The sequence below is a fragment of the Electrophorus electricus genome, chromosome 11, assembly GCF_041902795.1.
Source record: "Electrophorus electricus isolate QZ-2024a chromosome 11, ASM4190279v1, whole genome shotgun sequence".
Classification (NCBI taxonomy): domain Eukaryota; kingdom Metazoa; phylum Chordata; class Actinopteri; order Gymnotiformes; family Gymnotidae; genus Electrophorus; species Electrophorus electricus.
The window spans coordinates 14670001-14689946 of record NC_137507.1 but is presented as its reverse complement, the minus strand read 5'-3'; the positions used below and the strand labels follow the sequence as shown (position 1 = coordinate 14689946).

General features: G+C 42.9%; 2 protein-coding genes across 11 annotated transcripts in view; both read left to right on the top strand.

Moving 5' to 3' along the window:
• Window positions 1–130: 130 nt before the first annotated feature.
• nots (nothepsin) lies at window positions 131–4734 on the top strand. Of its 2 annotated transcripts, none has more exons than XM_027003876.3 (10): window positions 131–645; window positions 819–999; window positions 1351–1468; window positions 1652–1770; window positions 2185–2384; window positions 2561–2683; window positions 2891–3038; window positions 3164–3262; window positions 3440–3612; window positions 4029–4734. In XM_027003876.3, the coding sequence occupies exons 1-10, from the start codon at window positions 590–592 to the stop codon at window positions 4165–4167; spliced, it is 1356 nt and encodes a 451-aa protein (XP_026859677.3). In that variant the 5' UTR covers window positions 131–589; the 3' UTR covers window positions 4168–4734. The 2 variants fall into 2 exon arrangements, with proteins under 2 accessions (XP_026859677.3, XP_081578969.1); XM_081722843.1 differs by having other exon boundaries at window positions 584–645; window positions 901–999.
• A 4022-nt stretch (window positions 4735–8756) lies between these two features.
• Window positions 8757–19946, top strand: part of dgki (diacylglycerol kinase, iota) — a 43292-nt gene continuing 32102 nt past the window's right edge. For 2 of the 9 annotated variants that reach the window (XM_027003870.3, XM_027003869.3), the window contains exon 1: window positions 8758–9774. In XM_027003870.3, the coding sequence (XP_026859671.2) occupies window positions 9548–9774 (227 nt within the window). In that variant the 5' untranslated portion in view covers window positions 8758–9547. Of the gene's footprint in view, window positions 9775–15868; window positions 16479–19946 lie in introns of all 9 variants that reach the window. The other 7 variants (XM_027003871.3, XM_027003872.3, XM_081722991.1 and 4 more) reach the window with 5 other exon arrangements.

Here is a 19946-nt window from a genome sequence, read left to right as displayed (position 1 = left end):
CCATTTTTGCTTTTTTTTCAGTTTTACTGATTTGCTGATATGGTAAGTCATATTGTTGTTTGAAATTATTAATGCAATTATTTGTATTAATAACAGTAATTTAATTGGCCATGTGTTGCCTGATTAATGCGTCCCTTATCAGTTTTTGCGTTTAGATGACCACTCGGTTCTTTTCTGAGTACAGTGTTCACCCACATAAAATGATAAAGGTTATGGCAGTCTGGGGCTTAATTCAGTTTGAAAAATGCAACTGGGGATGTTTTTATTATTTTGCTGCATTTCTTTAATGTTTAAAGCTTTTGGGGATAAAAAAAAAATTGAAAACAAAAAAATGTAATCATATATTTGTCCTTGTACTTTCAGCAAAAAAGTGCTTAAGGTATGCTATAATGAACATGGCAATATATGCTATAAGAGTTTCCAACAATAGTGGGTTTACAATAACCTTGAACCTTTTTTGTGACATGATTCACAAACACCAACCCAGCTGTGATTGGCTACAGAATGACCAGGAGCTGACTGCAGTCAGGTCATCTCTTGTGTGAGACTGTGTTCACATCAGACTGGCAAAGTCTGACAAATACCCAGCATGAAGCAAACACTGCTCCTGCTATGTTTCCAATGCTTTGCACATGGCCTTGTAAGGTAAGGTAATGGGGATGGATAATGCAGTTTTAGTACTCATTTATTAGAACTTCTTTCATGTATACAAATGTTTAAATAGTGCTTAGCATTCTACTGCTAAACATCCTGTCTGTAGGAAGGTACATTTCTGGGTTTTTGTTAGTGTGTTTAATTCCATGGCTATTGAATCTAAGGGTACCTCTGTCAAAGATGTTGTCTCTGAGGAGTCAGTTACGAGCCACTAACCAGCTGGATAACTTCATGATGAACCACCAGGTGGATATTTTCTCCCGGCGCTATTCGCAGTGTTACCCACCCACCTTAGTGTCTCTCAGACTGGGCAAAGCCTCGGAGAGACTGTACAACTTCATGGATGTGAGTGACAAAAGCTTTCAAGTGCTGTAACAAATCATTGAATTAACTAAAAATTGAATACATAATGAGCAGTTCTGGTTTGTATGAGATTTGAGCTATAATGAGAAGTGAAATTAAGTCAGACTGCATAATGCAATAATCATATGAAAAAAAGCAACTGAGTCATTTGGTGACCACTGTGGTGGAAGACAAATTGACTTTGGTTTTTATGCCATTTATATTGACATTGAGTCTTATGTTTACTGATGTACTGAATTTACTGGGCTACATGTGCACATATCTTGCTTTATAACTACATACTAGAATCCTAACTTTTTAATCAGTGAATTAATATGTATTGTGTGCTATAAGGCACAGTACTTTGGGCAGATCAGTCTGGGAACACCAGAGCAGAACTTTACTGTGGTGTTTGACACCGGGTCCGCGGACCTGTGGGTCCCCTCCTTCTATTGCGTCAGTCAAGCATGTGGTAAACAGATACATTCACTATTCGCACCAACTAGTAGCAGCAACATTTTCCATTCATCACATGTTCATAAATTAACTAAGGTTATTTACATTTTGAAATTAAACCCAAATCAATCCATGTTTGTTCCTGACAGTGACCCAAACTGTTAGGTCACCAGGTCACTGTGTTCCTTTCCTGGCACAGAGTCACACAAGAAGTTCAAGGCCTTTGAGTCGAGCACCTATGTTCACGATGGCCGAGTGTTTGGCATCCATTACGGCTCTGGACACATGATGGGCATACAGGCTAGAGACATGCTCAGGGTAATGCACCACAGAAGTTTGTTAGGTCAGGCCCTTGTTCTTTGAGTGTTATTGTGTTTTAACTGGAAAAAAGTTGATAATGTCTACATTGTGAGTGTTAATGTAAATTATAGTTTCCTTCATCTGACAATAAATAAATGACAAAAAAGAGACAAAACTTATATACACATGGATCACAAATACAATATGAACACTAAATATAATTTAAATTATGCAAGAGATTATAGGGTAAGCATGAAGTCTTCCTAAATTTTGATCCCCGATTTAATTTCAATTGAATTAAAAAGGTTTAGCATTCTAAAAAAAGTTCTTCATGTAAGACATACCGTATGCGTGGCTTGAGGCACACTACCATCAGTGGTCACCTGAGGCAGTGACCCATCAAGACATGTACTAAGCTGCCATGCTGTGTAGGTGGGCACAATGACCCTGGCGAATCAGAACTTCGGCGAGTCAGTGTACGAACCAGGCAGTTCCTTCGTCATGGCCAAGTTCGATGGGGTTTTGGGCCTGAGTTATCCCACTCTGTCCAAGGATCTTGGGCTGCCTGTCTTTGACAACATGATGAACCAGAACAAAGTGGACCAGCCCGTCTTCTCCTTTTACCTCAGCACGTAAGCACAAACACAAGTATTAACATCAAACAGAAAGATGTAACGCCACCAAATATTGTTTTGAGGTTTACATGTTTATAATATGTATTGAATAATGCTATTTATTCTCTATTTATACTGGTATTTTTGACATTTGTGATGATGATGATTAGTGTTCATGCACTGCTTTGTCCCAGGAATGCGAGTAATGGTTTTGGCGGGGAGCTCTTGCTGGGGGGTGTGGACGAAGAGCTCTTTGTCCCTCCTATCAACTGGGTCCCAGTCACCCTAAAAGGCTACTGGCAGATCAAAATTGATGAGTTAGTTTAGTGTCTTGTTTGCCTCATTTCTTTATCCTGTGTCTCAACATGACATGAACAAGTAGAATTAAAAAGATATGCTATTAGCTAAAGTGGATTATCATTTTGCTTCTACTTGCAATGCACTTAAGAATGCATATAAATGAAAAATAATACTCTAGCAGTTAGCACAACTGTACACTGTCCCCCTGCCCCATTTTGGTTTAGAGTGAAGCTTCAGGGGACTACTACTTTCTGTCGTAGCCACAGTTGCCAGGCAATTGTTGACACGGGAACCTCTCTCATCTCGGGGCCGACTTTTGAAATCCAGATCCTTCAGCAGCTCATTGGAGCTTCCCCTACATCCATTGGAGAGGTGACACTTTCCTGATCAAAATACTCATCTGCTTTGTGCTGTGTTACTGATGTCTACTGGTAAAGCTATTAGTAGACCATCTACTACTAACACATTAGTAAAACTTACTTTGCTCTGTGTTTCAGTATGTGGTAAATTGTACTAGAATCAGCAGTTTGCCTGTGGTGTCTCTTGTACTTAATGGAGTGGAGTATTTCCTTACTGCAGAGACATATGTGAAAAGAGTGAGTATACATATGATATATCTTAATAACTACTTAGTAATTACTCTGTTCACATACTCATTAGAATCACTATATACAGCATATCTTTATGAACAATGAACAATCTTAATAAACAAATTAATTAAACTGATTCAATTAAATGTATCATTCTTTCTACCTCCTTTCTTCCCTGTATAGGATATAATATATAATAAAGAGATCTGTATCAGTGGATTCCAAGCAACAGATGTGTCATCTTCAGTGGGGCATATGTGGATTCTGGGGGACGTTTTTCTTTCTCAGGTCTACAGCATTTATGACAGGGGTCAGGATCGAGTTGGCTTTGCTCAATTCTCTGACAAAGTCAAAAGGTCAGTCTAATGATTAATGGAAAGCTGCAGTGCTCACCAACATCCTGGTGGAAATGAGCATCAAGCCCAAAATATGTTTGAATAAAATTGACTTGTCTAAATATAATCATACGTGAGTCACTGTGATCATTTGTGACACTGAAAAGCAAGGTATGGGCTATCCAGTTGAGGCCAAACGATTCCTTGCACTTGGCCTAAAAACATAATGTCTCATTGCTCGTACATACTTTTTTTAGTTAATTCCACAAATTTTCTATGAAATTCAGCTCAGAGCTTTGTGATGGCCACTCAAATACTTTGTTGTTTTTGTGTAATTTTGGCATACCTAAGGAAAGATTAGAATCATTGTCCTGCTGGAAGACCCAGGTATGGGAAAATTTTAAATTCTCTGGATTACCCTTTTCCTCCACGCACAGAGCTGATCACTGTGGCAAACTAACTGGAGAACTCCTCTGGAAGGCTGGGGCATTTGCAAGCTTCAGTCTGGCTTTTTTGGGATCCTTGCTTGCACAAAATGTCAGACATTTGCAGTGTGAGACATATTCGTGGATGTAGACACATTGGTACCTGATGCCTTTAGAACCTTTACTAGTTCCAGCTGCTGTTGTCTTTGAAGCTTTTGGAGCAAAGTTAATTTCACTCTGGGAGTTGATTTATTTAATATTTGCATTTGGTACCTTCAGTTGTTTGGACATTTAGTCTAAGGAAGTGCTGGAAGGCCCTTAAATACATATAATTATATAATTATAAATATTATTTTGACAATGTCCTAAAAGACAAAAAATTAATTTCTGGAGTGTTCATGAATGTTTAAAGAGACAGTCGCCTGGTTTATATATAAAGTTTGGACCCACTGGAAATCTGATATAGTGAATTAAAGCTGAAATAAGTCTAATCAATTTTTTAATGACATCTGATATGAATAAAGTAGATGCTCTAGATGACTTGCCAAATAAAATGTATGGTAACATTAAATGTGTGAATTTGGGAAAAACTGGCTTTGAATCTCTGAGCTGTATATATAAGGTTAATTGTGTCCCAGGCTGGTGTAAGACTTTTAAGTAGAAGCCACAAGCACAAGAAAATAGGCATACTATACAGACAGATAAAGATGTAAACACGTAATATGTATATAATATGTAATATGTATATAATATGTAATATGTAATAAATATGTAAACATAAATTTTTGAGATTGTGATAACTGTGATGACGTCTGGTACTTTTATGGTGTGGGAAATTCACATCTGATGTTCACATATAGGAATTCACATGTATGCTGAAATGAACAAACATTTTGTAAGACACTTATTTTTGCTCAGTTGATTCTTTTTTTTTTTTTTTTTTTTTTTTTTTTTTTTTTTTTTTTTTTTGACGTTAGCACAAGAATGTCCTACCATGCAACCCACACAGCATTGATCGCTTCAGAAGGCCCAGGTCTCTGGAGCATAGCTTGCTGAGCAGGGCTGCCTGCTTCACACTGAAGCTCTTAAATGACATTTAGTCTGTGGAACCACAATTGAGCCACTGCAAGAGGAAACCTGACTAAATATCAAAGGACCCCCACCTCTCTCTACCTTTGTCTTTCTTTCTTTAGACTATACTATAGTCTATAGGTTGTTTGCTCCAGAACATTGGTGTTCTGGTCTTTAGATTTCCAGCAAATGTCAGGTTACAAAATAACTGCTGAATCATTTCTCCTGCTGTGCTTGGGGATGACTTGTCTGGCTGTAGCTTTTTTCAGGCTACAGGACCAGTTTAATTTTGGGTTAGTTAGAGATCTTGACTGTATAGTTGCTTCATATAATATTATATGAGCTTTGTTTAATATACACATCTTTTGGATAGACTTGTTTTCATTTCCTTCTTTGCTGTGGTTCTCTCGCTATATATAGCTCAGTTTAGTATGCTTGGTAATAGTAGGGTTGAGCCTGTGGCCCATTATATGTATGGTCACATTTGAAAATCTTTAGGCAGATTTCCCTACTGGAGCAATTCAGTTTATTAATGTGTTAGCTGGTTACTGGCCGATCATTTGCTTGTTTGGATGTGACAGTTTATCTTCTGCTGTATTCCAGAAGGACAGGGTACGGATATCTTCCATCTTCAGATTTTTGTCACTCTAACCATGAATTACAGTATAATAACACAGTTACTCCTCAGATGCACAAATTGTGTCGCTGTGATGAGGCAAGGAAACAATATACCATCTGATTTGCCTTCAGATGTCTGATGTAGGTAACCCTGGTGAGATATTGTGCAGCAAACAGCGAAAATGAAAGAAAAAATAATTAAGGGTGAACTTTGGGTGAAACTGGCTAAATGTGAGCAATCATCTCATCTTAGGACATTTTATGGATCATGGAATGGAAATTAATCAAATGGATATCGCAGAAGAGAAGGAAGAAGACAATACATTTGCAATGGTCAGTCACTGGTAAATGATATAATCTATAAAAAGAGGTAGTCCAGTCCTAAATTTAAACATTTAAACGTTTTATTTTTATGAATTTTAATATCTATACATGTGATGCTGTTTCCGTCCACTGGGCGGGGACATAATTCAGGAAGAACTGCACTGGAAAATAGAAGAGAAGAGGGGCTGGAGGGGAGGACGGTTGGGCAGTTGTGGTACCTTATCACCTTTATATCTGTGTACAAACATTAAACTGTGTGACCACTAATGAAAAGGGACAAATAAAATTGTGTGTGTTTGGTGGCCAAGAATACTTGACAGGGCATTTCTAAAAAAAAAAAAGAGAGAAAAAGAAGTTGCACAGGAAAATAAAGTGAGGCTTTTGGTGTAACCACCTTTAAGCGAAATTCCAATGCCCTGCCATCATTAAAAACTTTGTACAAAGCTTATAAACTACATTTCTTAAATTAGAAACACAGCAAGAAGTCTTAGATTAATTGAGTTTTTGATTGAAGTCTTTGATTAATTTAGTCATTGATTTTACATTCAACTTTTACATTCACATGGTGCATATGGCAGGCAGCAGCTGTTCTCTCTCTGGGTGGTAGAGGGATAAAAGGCCCTCAGGCCCGGCTGGGGCGCAGGCCTCAGACCCCCCCACCTCCTTCTGCACGGGGAGGACCCTTACTGTTCTCCACAGCCGACTCTGTGCTCAATTAAAACCTGGTCTCAGACGGTTGGAGATTATCTGTGAGATTGATTCTCACTTTCAAAGATAACTGTACCACAAGGAGAGGCCAGGAGACCTGCATTTTGTCTGCCTGTTATTAAATAATTTATTGAGCCCTTGTGCAGTGATGAAGCACACTGACTGATCTGACCTACTCTTCAAGGATAAAAAGTCTGTTACAGGCACACACACACACACACACACACATGCACACACGCACGCACACACACACGCACATTATTCAGCTCTACCTGTTGTTCCCCACTTTACATGCATCTTCATTTTCATCGTCTTTAATCCATTCCCCTTGCACTAATGACAGTACCACTATATTCGTATCCATATCAGCCTGCAGTTTGTAGCCCACACCACTTGAGTGTCTGCACTTGAGATTCATTATCAGCCATTGAGAAGGCCAGTCATTATCATGACTATAAAAGCATTGGAATTATTTAATCATCACTGACCTCTGATTTCCATCTCATGCGCCACCCACGCACGTTCATTCTGTGATGCACTGCTGCACAGTCCAAATGCATCTGCTAACATAGAGGCCTCATTACACCCAGCCATTTGTTTGTTATCAGTTATGATCTAGTATCCTGTATCTGATATTTAATGGTGTCTTTTGAGTGCAGTGAGTGGGAAGCCAGTTTAATGCATTCTGATATATTCACTCTTGTGAAATTCAGGAAGCTGTTGGCCTATAAAGAAAATGAAGGTATTTTCGAGTTCTATCCTCTGAGAATGGGCAAGGAATTTTCTTAATAGGACAGTCAAACTGATACTGATGTTATGGTAAGGTGTAGCTAGCACAGGCTGAAAAAATCATGTTATTTTGTATTTATTGTTTCACTAAGATATGATATTTATATGTTTTTAACACTCTTTTCCCACTCACACACACTCACTATTCTGTTCTTTCATTATTCACATTATTCGATGTTTAAAATGCAGAAGCTTCTTACTGGAAGAAAGGATGACCTTTGCCTGAAATGAGGACAATAAAATATAAATCAAGTTAAAAATGTTCAGTCTATTCTTCATTTCAATTTCATTTAATAATTCTGAATAATATGCAAATAACTTTGAATAACCTTTGGTTCCAAAATGTGCATTTTTGGTGTTTGTACTGTAAAGGTACCCCAATGTTGTTCAAAGAAAAACTCCAGAGTGTGTGTATGTGGATACTGATGAATTGTGAAATGTGTATGACCAAAATGAGCCTTTTCAGCATTAGCCAAATAAAGAGATCTGGATCTGGGAAGACTAGTTGACATATCATATGCTCATCCAACCCTGGACCATACTGTTCACAATAAGACCCCATAAATCCGCCCTTTTCCTGTTTTAGGTATTTAATGGACAGATTACCATTTTAGTCCTAACCTGGCAACCATCCAAGCGGTATCTGCACTATTGTGGAATAATGGAAGTTTTGTGACAAGCCAAGTGTGTATTCTGCTTTAGATATTAATGGTTGTGACGAGCCAGGTCCACCACAAGCTGGCCCTAAACGCAAAGTCAAATGCCCTGTGTACAAAAGTAGTTGCACTGTGTTCCTTAAACACGGATTTTTCGTTTGTTTAAAACTCTTGTAGCGTTTTGACCAATGTCTTATTTTGAAGACATTTCCCTGCAGTATGTAATTGATAGCAATGGGCTTGATCTTGTCGATAACGACATTCTCTGCGTGAACACGTTTGAATGCAGAATGCAAGGTTCCTTTTTTGATGTAAACTTTTTTTTTTTCAGGCTTCAGGATTGTGTTTCCTTTGTCTCATTTACTGCTTTAACACTAGAGGTAGTGATATACAAATATTGGCTTTCAAAAGATACAAAATGCAGAAATCTAAAAGAAACAGATTTTGCTAAGTACTGAGGCGTGAATGCCGGTTGGTGGGTGCATTCTCTGCCACACACTGGAACAGTTCATTGAATATCTAAGTAGTCAAACTTGAGTGCGTCATTACTAGCCTTTTCGGTCAGATTGTAGTTTACTGGGCTTGAGCATTCCATATCAGACCGAAAATGGTCACGAAGAGAAAATACGACTTAGAGCGCGAATTCTTCTTCTTTTTCCTCTTATCTTAAATTACATTAGCCAAATTATATTTAGGGAAACGAGTCGGGTGTAATGATTGGCTTGCATCATATAACTCCATTATAGCCTGGGGTAATGTATAGGCCAATTCGCTGAGTTTAAATTGAAATTTTATTAAAGGAACCGTATTAATGATATTGTATTTTTCTTATGCGTCAGGCTAGGTACAATACACAAAACGCTCCCTTTTCTATGATAACTCAATCTTAGGTTTTTAGTTTAACAGTAAAAGAGTGGGTCATTGCATTCATAGCGCTGGCACTCGTGCTTCGCGGAGACCGCATCTTACGTGTTTTACTAGTCCCTATTACGCGTTTTAGTAGTCCCTATTACGCGTTTTAGTAGTCGGTATTTGTCAAGGAGCCGATGCCCTACTTGAATCTAGTGATGCTGCGCCGAGGGGGTGAGTAGGAATCTCCCACAATGCCCTCGTGTCGGCAGCCGGGGATGGATGCTACAGTAGTAGACGTTTCAGCTGGTTAGCACTGCAGCGACCCCCGCTACCGTTATCGGTCTCCGGCCGCCTCTCGGTAGCTCCTGGACTACGTGCGTAACCGCGACATCGCGACAGCAACAGCTCAGTCCGCAGCGCGAAGAACTTTTAGCGGCCACCGCGGCCACCGATATTAAACCGTAACCTTCACCTCCGTTTGACGGGGAGAGGGGGTCCACTGCCGACCGGAGCATGGACCCCCTGGCCAAAGCATGCCCGTCACAGGATGACCGAAGCCCCCAGACCCTCAGTAACCGATTCAACGCGCTTGGAGCTGCTGGCGGGGAAGCGAGTGAGCAGGGTGGCGAAAGGGAGCAGGCGATGGGGGGCCGCGACAGTTTAAGCAGCTTCGCGGACGTGGAGGAATCGCTCGAAGAAAAACTGAAAGGTCTCGCGTTCAGGAAACAGACATCGTATAGGTAAGTGGATCGTTAAACTAAATTAACTGCAAAGTGAGCAGTTTGCTTAGTCTAACCACACAAACCCACACCATAGAACCTAGAGGATCTGCTACAAGGTGAAACATGTATATCAGTGTGTGTGTGTGTGTGTGTGTGTGTGTGTGTGTGTGTGTGTGTGTGTGTGTGTGTGTGTGTGTATATATATATATATATATATATATATATATATATATATATATATATATATATTTATAAAATTATCAGGTAAAACAAACCTAAACAATTGTCAGCACGCGCGCACATGAAAGCGTGCGTTTCAATGTTGTCGATTAGTCGCGATTAGTGACCCCGTTTAATCAACCATTTAAACCGGACGTGCTCATCGTCGGTAGCACGACGTGCACATTGGAACCCATCAGATAACGATTTTGATGGATTTGCGTTTTGTTACATTTCGTGTTAATGTGCGTGTCGCTTACGGATAGATGATGATGGGGTTCAAGAGCTTGGTCACATATTTATTTCGTCCAGCGTGTGTGCGGAATTTCTTTAAAACGTCAGCCTACTGCTCTGGGATAAGGCATGCGGGGAGTTTCTGTCGGATTGCTTTAGTGGTGTAATCTAACATTCGCAGAGAGCAATACATTTATGCTTCACTGTTCTGTACGAACCGAAGCTTGGTATATTTTTTGTAACAGTAGGCTACATGGCTTGGACTACATTTTCTTCAGGTAGTTTCCCACGTGTGACCCTATGTAGTCTTTAACAGATAGCTTGTTTAGATAAAATAAAGATCATTTCTGATTTGTGAACAAATTCTCAGGGTCAAGGAATTATTATTTTTTTTTAATTGCTAACAAGCTTTGGGGCATATTTGTGTTGTATGGCCATGTTATACAAACCTCTCTGTAGATTGACTCCCTCAGAATTAAAGGATGTGTGTATGTGTGGAATTAATGTGGTGTAGTAATTCCAGTCCATTTGAAGGACTGAAGAGATAAGACCATATTGACAAGCCAACATCCACCCACATACACACCCATGCACAAACACACACACACACACACTCCGATTCCTGTGTTACCCGGCAAGCTTTTGCTGATCGTTGTGACACTTGCATTTGCTGAACCCACTGGTTCACTTAGACATGCTGTCCCTCTCAGTCAGTCTTGTCAACCAAATTCTCTTCAAGTACCAATTAGTCGTGACTGTGTGCTGTGTAATATTCATAATGAGACTCAACCACTTTGTAGTCCTTCAAGATTAAAGGAATACTTATGGAATAATATTCCATCATATTCCTTAATTTCCACCTCTATCTGCAATTTAAGGTTGATTACCACAAATAGTAATTTTGATGCATTTCACTGTGTTTATAAAGGAAAGTGAAAATAATAGAATAATAATAGAAAGCTTTTTGCAGTTATTGAGAAAGCCTAGCAACAACTGGCTTCAGTGCATTTTGAGTCAACAGGTTTTCCATTCATACAGGGAAACACACTGAAAGGACTTCTATTTGTGCCTAATGAGCAAAAAGCTAATTTTTGTCTAGAAGCCTAACAGTGGTTTTACAAGTGGATGAGGTGTGAAGTTCTCGAAAGGTATCTACACTTGCCCCTCAGAAAGACCTCTCGCTGGACAGAGAGGGGGCTCCTTTTTCATAGGACAGACATTTCTTTTTCATCCATTCTGTTCTTGGAGAACCTTGGCTTAGAGATCCCCTCTTGGTTAACAAGCATCCGAGTTAAGAGGAGTCATTATCCCCTGCTTCCCAACTCCTTTCTCTTGACCACACCAGCCCTCTGTTCTTCTGGGGTCATGGCTAATGATACACACAATAAAAGTCTTTTCTTCTCCATTTCCAGAAAGGCTCATGGAGCTAAACAAATAAAATGAAGAAACATACAAAAATAGAGAGAAAAGAACTGATTTTCCAGTGTCTTTAAGCCTCAGAAAAAGGTGCAACACTCCTAAAAATGGAGGAGAGGAGGCTTTGAACTTCTTCCTAGAGGTAGAGCAGTGTTTCTCTGCTACCACAATCTTTGAAGAAGGCATCAACTGTGTTTTTATAATTGGGTGAGTTATAGTGCAGGGATAAACAAGACGCTTGTGGAGGAGATTATGGAACACCAGGGAGGATACATGGAAACCCAGAAATTTGGTGCAAACTGAGATATTGGGGAACGTAAGAAAGGTCTCATGCATTCAGCAGCCAATCAGAGTCTTGATGATAGATTTTGCACATCTCTGATTTTATTTCTTAATTGTTTACCAAGCCGATAAGAAGGTCAGCACGCATGAAGGTTTAACCACTCTGTTCATTTTTCTGTTACTGCTGGAAGCAGTATTTTTAAAAGATGCACTTCTGAAAATATTTGAAGGTAGCTGAAAGGAAAATGGGTAATAAACAGATACTTTTAACTGTTTTTTGCCTTCTGTTTTTGCTTTAAGTGCAAGTGATGAAGAATAACCTTAAGTAACTTAAGTGGTGTTTGGTACACGTAAGGCTGCTACTGTCAAAATACACGATAGATCCATCTTTCTCTGAAGCTATCATATGTACACTTTTGACTTTGTTCGGATAATTTTTGGAAGGACAAATGAACACTCCCCCATTGTCCTGAGTGTTCTCTCTTAGCTCTTGATCTGGAAGCTTCTCTGATGACATCAGAGTGGTGGTTATTTTGCAGACCTGACAGTGTTATCCCACTGAAATGGATTTAGTAATTCGTTCCTGCTGAAATGGATTTAGTAATTCATTCTCTACAAGTGTTGTCTCTTATCGGTTCAGATTTTAATGAGGCCTCCAGTGCATTTTTCCATCTCTCAGACGGAGGCAGTGGGGCTACTCTGTGGCCCAGGCTATCTGCTGCTTGGCCGCTGCCGCTCATAGTCACGGGGAAGAGAGTGGAGCGTCTTCCTCTGGGCCCAGCGCCCCAGTTGGAGACCTTTCCCCTGGGCGGGGGTTGGGGGTGCTGGAGAAGTGTCACTTCCATTTGTTTGGCATGCTTAGTTTGGGCATTTATGCTCCCTGAGGCTCTAGAGTTTTTATTTTTATTTTGGAACAGAGTAAATGCGCAGGACCAATATTAACTCAGTTTTGTGAGTGTGTATGTGTGTTTGCATGTGCATGTCTGTGTACAGTAAGTGCGATAACAAGGGGGAGGTGTTGATCATGTGCTACTTCCCCGCGTACAATCTCGATCTCTGTATCACACGAGCAGCTCCGTCCAAGCAGCGTCCGTGACCTGTTCTTCCTCAACGTGGCCTTTCCCGCAGCTGTCCCCGCTCCGGCTTCGGAGCGCGTGCATGCGCAAGCTGTTGTTGGGTTTGATGTTCCACTCATTTGCTGTGTGCCCAGTGGGAGTGGGGGAGGGGTGTGGAACTAGCGTGCTGCCTCTCTCCCGATGGCACGTGCAAATGAGGCTTTTAAGTAAATGGCTGTAATCTCTCCCGAAGACAGCCGTGTGTGGAGAGTGCCGGGGCTTATTCCCTGCAGTCTCACCCATGCTGCTCTCCTTAAAGGTCTTTTTGGGCCCCACCTTATTAGGAGTATGATGGTAAGAGACTTTTCCTCTGCTCCCCTGCCTAGCAGAGTGGCCAGTGGGTGGGTCCGCCCTGCTCCTGGCTGTCTCTGCTTGGGATGGGGGTGGGACAGGGGGGGTCGGTGTTCATTGGGGCTGTATCTCCACTCTAGGATCAGGATGTTCCATTCTTGCCTGTGTTTCTTCCTCTGTGTGGCCGTCCTTTCCTGACTGGGTCATGGTCTCTTTCTATTGCTCTCTCTCTCTTTCTGCATGTTCTCTCTTTCTGTCTTTCTCCTCTCTTTTCCTGTTTGTCTGTCCCTCTTTCTTTGTTCCCTCCTATCTTCCTCTTTGTCTGCCGCTCTATCTGTCATGCTCTCTCTATCTCCCTATCTTTTTCCATCTGTGTCTGTCTGTTCGTGTGTGCGTGAGTCTCTCTCTGTCAGTTTCTTTCTCTCTGTCCCCTCCTGTTTGCCTAGGCAAATTCCCTTTGGCTCCATCTCCGTGACTCAAATCCTGCACCTGGTGCTCTGGCACCTGCAGACAGCGGCCCCGCCGGAGGTGCGAGCAACTCCATCTCCCTCCCTCATCTCCCTCCCTCATGCCCTTCCTCCTCCTAGCTCTCCTCCACCCGCGGTGCGACTTAGCGCTCTCACCCCGCACACGCCGCTCACCTCGCCGACCGATCTAGAATGCCGAACAGTGCCACCCTTGCAGTTAAACTGGGTGGATGGAGACATATCACTCGATTTCAGTGTGCTGCAGGCACACAAACAGCAAGGGCATGTTATGTTGTTGTTGTTATTGTTGTGACTGTTGTTGTGGTCTGAGTGCCAGGCCTCACTTTGGCTTGCTGCTCGAAAATGAGAAAAAAAAGTACTGCGTTGCTCTGAATGCAAAGAAGGCCACAGATCTAAAATGGAGGCGGTTTTGCTGGGTTTAACGGCGGAGGAGGCCTGAAATGGCACTGTGGGCAGAAGACAGAGCAACTGCCCTGTGGCTAATCTCTTTACGAAATGAAAAGCCAACTAACCACTGCAAGGAACTGCCATTTCCCTCACGGCCTCTATGAGAAGAAGTGTGGGAAAGAAGGTGAAATTGAACAAAAAAGAACAGGGAAAAGGCTGATGGCCAAGCCTCTTTAGAAAGCAATCAGTGCAGGAGATCACAGGCCATTCTGTCTGCTTATAGAGCCATGAGAACTGTGATTTAAGAAAAGTCACTGGAACCACTCTGACACACACACACAAACACACACACCTTGACTATTAATGAAATACCTGGACCACGTGTCATGCCGCGCACGCAGACACAAACACAGACACACACACAAAGGCAAAGCCCTTTTCCATACCCAGTGTGCTTGGATTAATGGGCTGCTATCTTTAGTAGATGACATGACAGAGGGCCTGAGTTTTATTCATGATTTGAGCGCTGAGGCTGGGCATTAGTCTAGTGGGCCGTAATTTAACTGATTGCTACAGGAGCGGGAGGGTAATCCAACCTGCTGAAAGGGAACTGGAGCATCATGCTTCACTGCTTATTCATCCAGCTTTAAACCTCTTAACGCACTTTTAACGTTTATGTAACGTTCCGCCAGCATTGTGCTGTTTTGGCAGCCTAGCTGGCATGTTGTGAAAACGTCTTTCCCCCACTTGCGCTAATGGCAGTTCTCAGCGATGCGCACGCTACATGTTTGCTAGGCACTCGACAACCGCTTGAATCGCGGTGGCGAGCGAAAAGCTTCTGAACGCAGCAGCAGCGAGCGCCGCGCAGCTCCGAAGCCGGGGAGCACGGCAAGCCGCCTTCCGCAGTGTCGAGCATCACGGAGACCGGCGAGAAACCCGGCGACGGGTGCCGAAACCTCTGCGTGCGTTTCCACCTGCGTGCATCATACCCGCGCTAATTATAGCGCGTCCCTCTGGGAGGTCGAGTGTGTGTGTGTGTGTGTGTGTGTGTGTGTGTGTGTGTGTGTGTGTGTGTGTGTGTGTGTGTGTGTGTGTGTGTGTGTGTGTGTGTGTGTGTGTGTGTGTGTGTGTGGTCACAGGCCTATGGCAGTCTCATTTAGCAAATGATTAATTCAATTAGGTAGCCAGGTCCTCAGGTGGAAGAGCTAGTCTGGGAGGGGGTCATGTCTGGTTCTGTGGCCCAGTGCGGACACCTCAAAAGAGACCAGCAGTGCAAGTGGAAGTTGCTCACCACAGGGGCCACATTGTCAGACTGTTCAGAGGGTCATTTCAGCAGACTAAACAGCATTTACTCTTTGGCTGCTGTGACACTGTGTTTTAATTGTGCTTTAGCTGTAATAAATTATGTCTTCCTTATTGGCCATTAGTTTTAAGAATATGGCCTGTTATACAGTAAGGCACAGGCAGAATTAACTCATCCAAATAAATCAATGATCTGTTTATCACAGGATGTATGGCATTTTAATACTCTGACATTTTCTGTTTAAACACTCATTTTATTTTATACATTTGATGTATTTCTAATTTTAAATGTAATTTAGTAGTAGATAGATTTTTTAGTAGTTCCTAGCCTCTGTATGTATTAGCAGTCTGAAAGGGGGTGTCTGACTCTTCCTCCAGTGTTCGTGTCTTGGCACAAAAGGCCCTGAAAAACGGTGTGAAAATCACTTCACTGTACTGCAGTTCTCCACATGAGCTCGCATGAACCAGTCCATCTTTGCAGAGAAACCCAGCAGTGCAGCCTGTGCTCTCCCTGGGGCACACACAGCGCTAAACGTCGCAGCACGTACCCACACCCACAATAAACCGCGACATCTCATCTCAAGCTCAGTGGGATCTCATTTTGGGTTCAGCGGCACTGTGGACCAGCACTGACCATCGGAGAAGGAGGGCGCACCTCATCACAGGCCTGGCCCCGCCTTCCAACTCTCCCACCCTGACCCCACCCCCAGCTGGGTCTCAGCACTGCACACTGCAATTGGTCAGGGGTGCTTGAGGATCCTCAGGGGCAAATGGGCAAAACACCAGTGTGACACTCCAGCTGACTGAACCAAAGAGCAGCAGGCGTGACCCATGCAGCATCGGATTGTGTGCAGTGCTTACAGTCACTGGATTAATGGGGCAACTGCCTAAGAAGAAGATCTTTTAAGGATGAAGATAAAAACACAGTCATACCGCTCAGTCCCAGAGCCGAGGCAGCAAGAGGTTTGTCCACTCTGAGGGACTGTGGGTAAGTTAGAGTCGTGCACGTGGCCATGTTGGTGTGTGCATGTCGGTGTCAGAAATGACTGCGCTTTGCAGATCATACATCGTCCCAATGATGGGGCTATTTGGAGCAGATGGAGGGGCTAGAGGCGGCAAAGATGCGAACTTCCGACGCCTCCCCCGCACATGCAGCACCCACCGCCGAGGTTAATTATGGAGATGTCAGCAGCCAGGAGAGAGAGAACAGAGAGAGAGAGAGAAAGAGAGAGAGAGAGAGAGAGAGAGAGGAGGTTGATCTAGATGCAGGACTGGGCCTCCTACATACACTGCAAATGATGCTAACCACACACACACACACACACACACACACACACACGCAAAAAGCAGGCCATCACATATAGATGTAATTATACACTGCGTTCCCACACTCTCCCACTCGCTGAACACTGCACTGGCTGACAGGCAGCAGCACTGCAGGAAACACACACGACAGGGTACTGTCACACACAGGATTATGAAGATACAGGTTAACACAGTCTCCTAAACACATACACATACTTAATCAGATCTATGAACGCATAGATTATCACTTATTCTCTTGCAGTATAAATTAATGACACAGCAGACAACGACTGAGGCATGAGTGTGAGTGTGTGGTGTTTTGTATGTGTGTGTCTGCCGTGTTAATGTTGTGGCTAAGCTCTGGGGGACTGACCTGAGGGAGGACTGCTGACTTCCTGTGATTGTTGTTTTCTCCATCTGTGCACAGACACACACACACACACACACACACACACACACACACACACGCATACATACACACACACACAAACACACATGCATATACATATATATATATATGCGTGTGTGTGTGTGTGTGTGTGGCTGTGTGCGGCTGTGTGCTTGCATGTGAGGTCATAACCAGTCAGGGAAAGGACACAAGGACTACAGGGGGTCTAGACCTTTTCCCTCCAAACACAAGGAAATGAAGCACAGCTGTTTACAAAACTAAACTAAACAAGACATCACAGGCAAAACCAGACAAAAAAAAAACATTACAGTGTGGTTGCCTTGTGTCAAGACCATTGCATGTTTGTAGTGCTCCTGAATATGAACAAACAGTAAGAAATGAATCATTTCTAAGTAATAAATTAGAGCTTTTAAGTTGTTCATTAATAGTCATATGTTAATATGCCTGAGAAAGTGGTTTGGCTTTGGAGGCAGCAGATGCAGCAAATCACTACAGGTGATGAGATGGAGAAATGGAGTCTGCTGAGCCCAGAGTAAGCCCAGCCCTCACCCATGTCCCCACTTACAGGCCCGCCCACAGCCCCGCCCACGGCGCCGCCCATGTCCTCACCTATGGCCCCCACCTGCGTCCCCTGCCAAAAGTACCCCAGCACACAAACCCCCTCTGTCCCAGCACCCCGAGCCAGAGGCCAGTAGAGGATAGTGGCACAGTGGATTCGCAGTGGTGCCGGTGCTCTCTTTCTTTGTGAAGGACAAGGAATGTGTGAACCGCAGCATCTGTGCTACTGAAAACCAAAGACATGACCCAATTTGGCCCTAGAATGAAAGAGAGAGAGACAGACTGCTGGACAGTCACGGAAAAAAGAATAGGAGGCAGAGGGTGAAAGGCCATAGACGTGAGACGCTCCTACGGGAGATGGAGATAAAGAGAAGAAGAGAAGTCTCTCAGCTTGCCACCTCTTTAATCATTAACCTCCACACTACACCCACCATCAAAGCCTTATTCATGCCTCCATGCCCCTGCATGCATGTGTGTATGTGTGCTTACCATGTACCTACGCTGTGTTTGCTTGCGAGCTAAGATGATGTACTTAATGATGATGAAGGTTTTTATTTTGTAACAGGGATGAAAGGGGTCCTGCGTGTTACACCTTAACATCAGCTTTGCTGTCACATTGGTCTCCCTCTCTGTCTTTTTCTCTCTAATTCTTGAAGAGCTTTTCATATATTGAAGGGCATTTCCGACAACCCCTAATTCCTCCGTGTACAGCCAGTGCACCACATGTAAACGCAGCCCTGTGGGCCTTTAGCATTCTGTAGGTTTCTGTCTGTGGTCCTTGGGTTGGTTTATGTGGTAAGAGAGGTCTATCCTGGAGGTGCAGGCATCAGCTCCTGAGGTCTCTGTCTAAGGTGGAGTGTGGAGTTTGGCCAAATAATTTGGCCCAGTGCATTGCAGTTTAAACACAGTGATTAAACAAGGGACACAAAATTAAAGGTGTATTTAACAAACTGATGTCTGGTTACTGAAGCATGGGGTCTGTCCCATTACGCACACTTGACCTACACCTGAGTGCTTGGACACTTGGCATGTGTGTTCAGATTTGTGTACTTTATTCAACACTGATTAATGGTATGCCATTTAAAATATAGCATGTGTTGATAATTGCACTTCAGTTGACTGCTTATGTGAAGTGCTCACTGCTAACATTGCATAGTGTTGATGGTCTCACTTTCATCAGAAAATCATTAATTATAATGAATAACACTTCAAATAGGGAAACTAGGCATCATATATGTAAAGCCCCTTTGCACTGGAATCATGATAATGGAGATGAATAATTTGGGCTGCTGCCACTGATGTATGTAAATGATGTGGAGAATGTGAAGGCTGTCATGCATTAGCTCGTAAGTATGCTGCATTAATGAAGGGGCCTCCAATGTTCGCAGTTTCAACAGATATCTGAGCCTACTATGTGCTTGTGGTTGAGAGTCATGAGTTAGCCTACTATGGGCAGTACGGTGCAGCACGGTGGCTTGGTGTGTGTGTGTGTGTGTGTGTGTGTGTATATCCAGTGATGGTTGGTGCTCTGTCCTGGTCTTAACCTTCTCCCCTTCCCTAGCAGTCCCCCAGGGGGCTGTGGTTTCCGATAGAGAATATGCTTCCCCCCGTGCCTTGGTTGGAGCTCTCCTCCAGGTGTGTTGAGCCATCCAGTGATGTGCTGGTGGCAGTTTGGATATATGTATTGGAGGAAGCATGTGCTATCCTTCACCCTCCTGACCTGGTGGTGTTGTGTGATGGGTGGAAAATTAGTTAGCTAGTTATAGTTTCCAATTGGTTCTGCTATGATGTGTTAACAATTAACAGTGTGTTGTTTGGAGAAACTGAGAAAGAGCTCCAAGTTGTTTTTTACACAGCCTTTTCACAACCAGACACCAGTTTTTTCAAAAAACTCCTCAACCTTGGTACACTTGGTACACCCTGGCCATGCTATGTCACACTACACCACCAATGTGTGCAAGAGCCCAAACAGCAGCAGCACGCGCACACACACACACACACACACACACACACACACACACACACACATATGCACGCACACACACACACACACACACACACACACACACACACACACACACACACACACACACACACACAGTGTAGTACTTTACACAAAATCAATCTTTCCTTACACGTCTAACATAAAAGCGAACTTGATGCCACTGTCAAAGGAAGAAACAT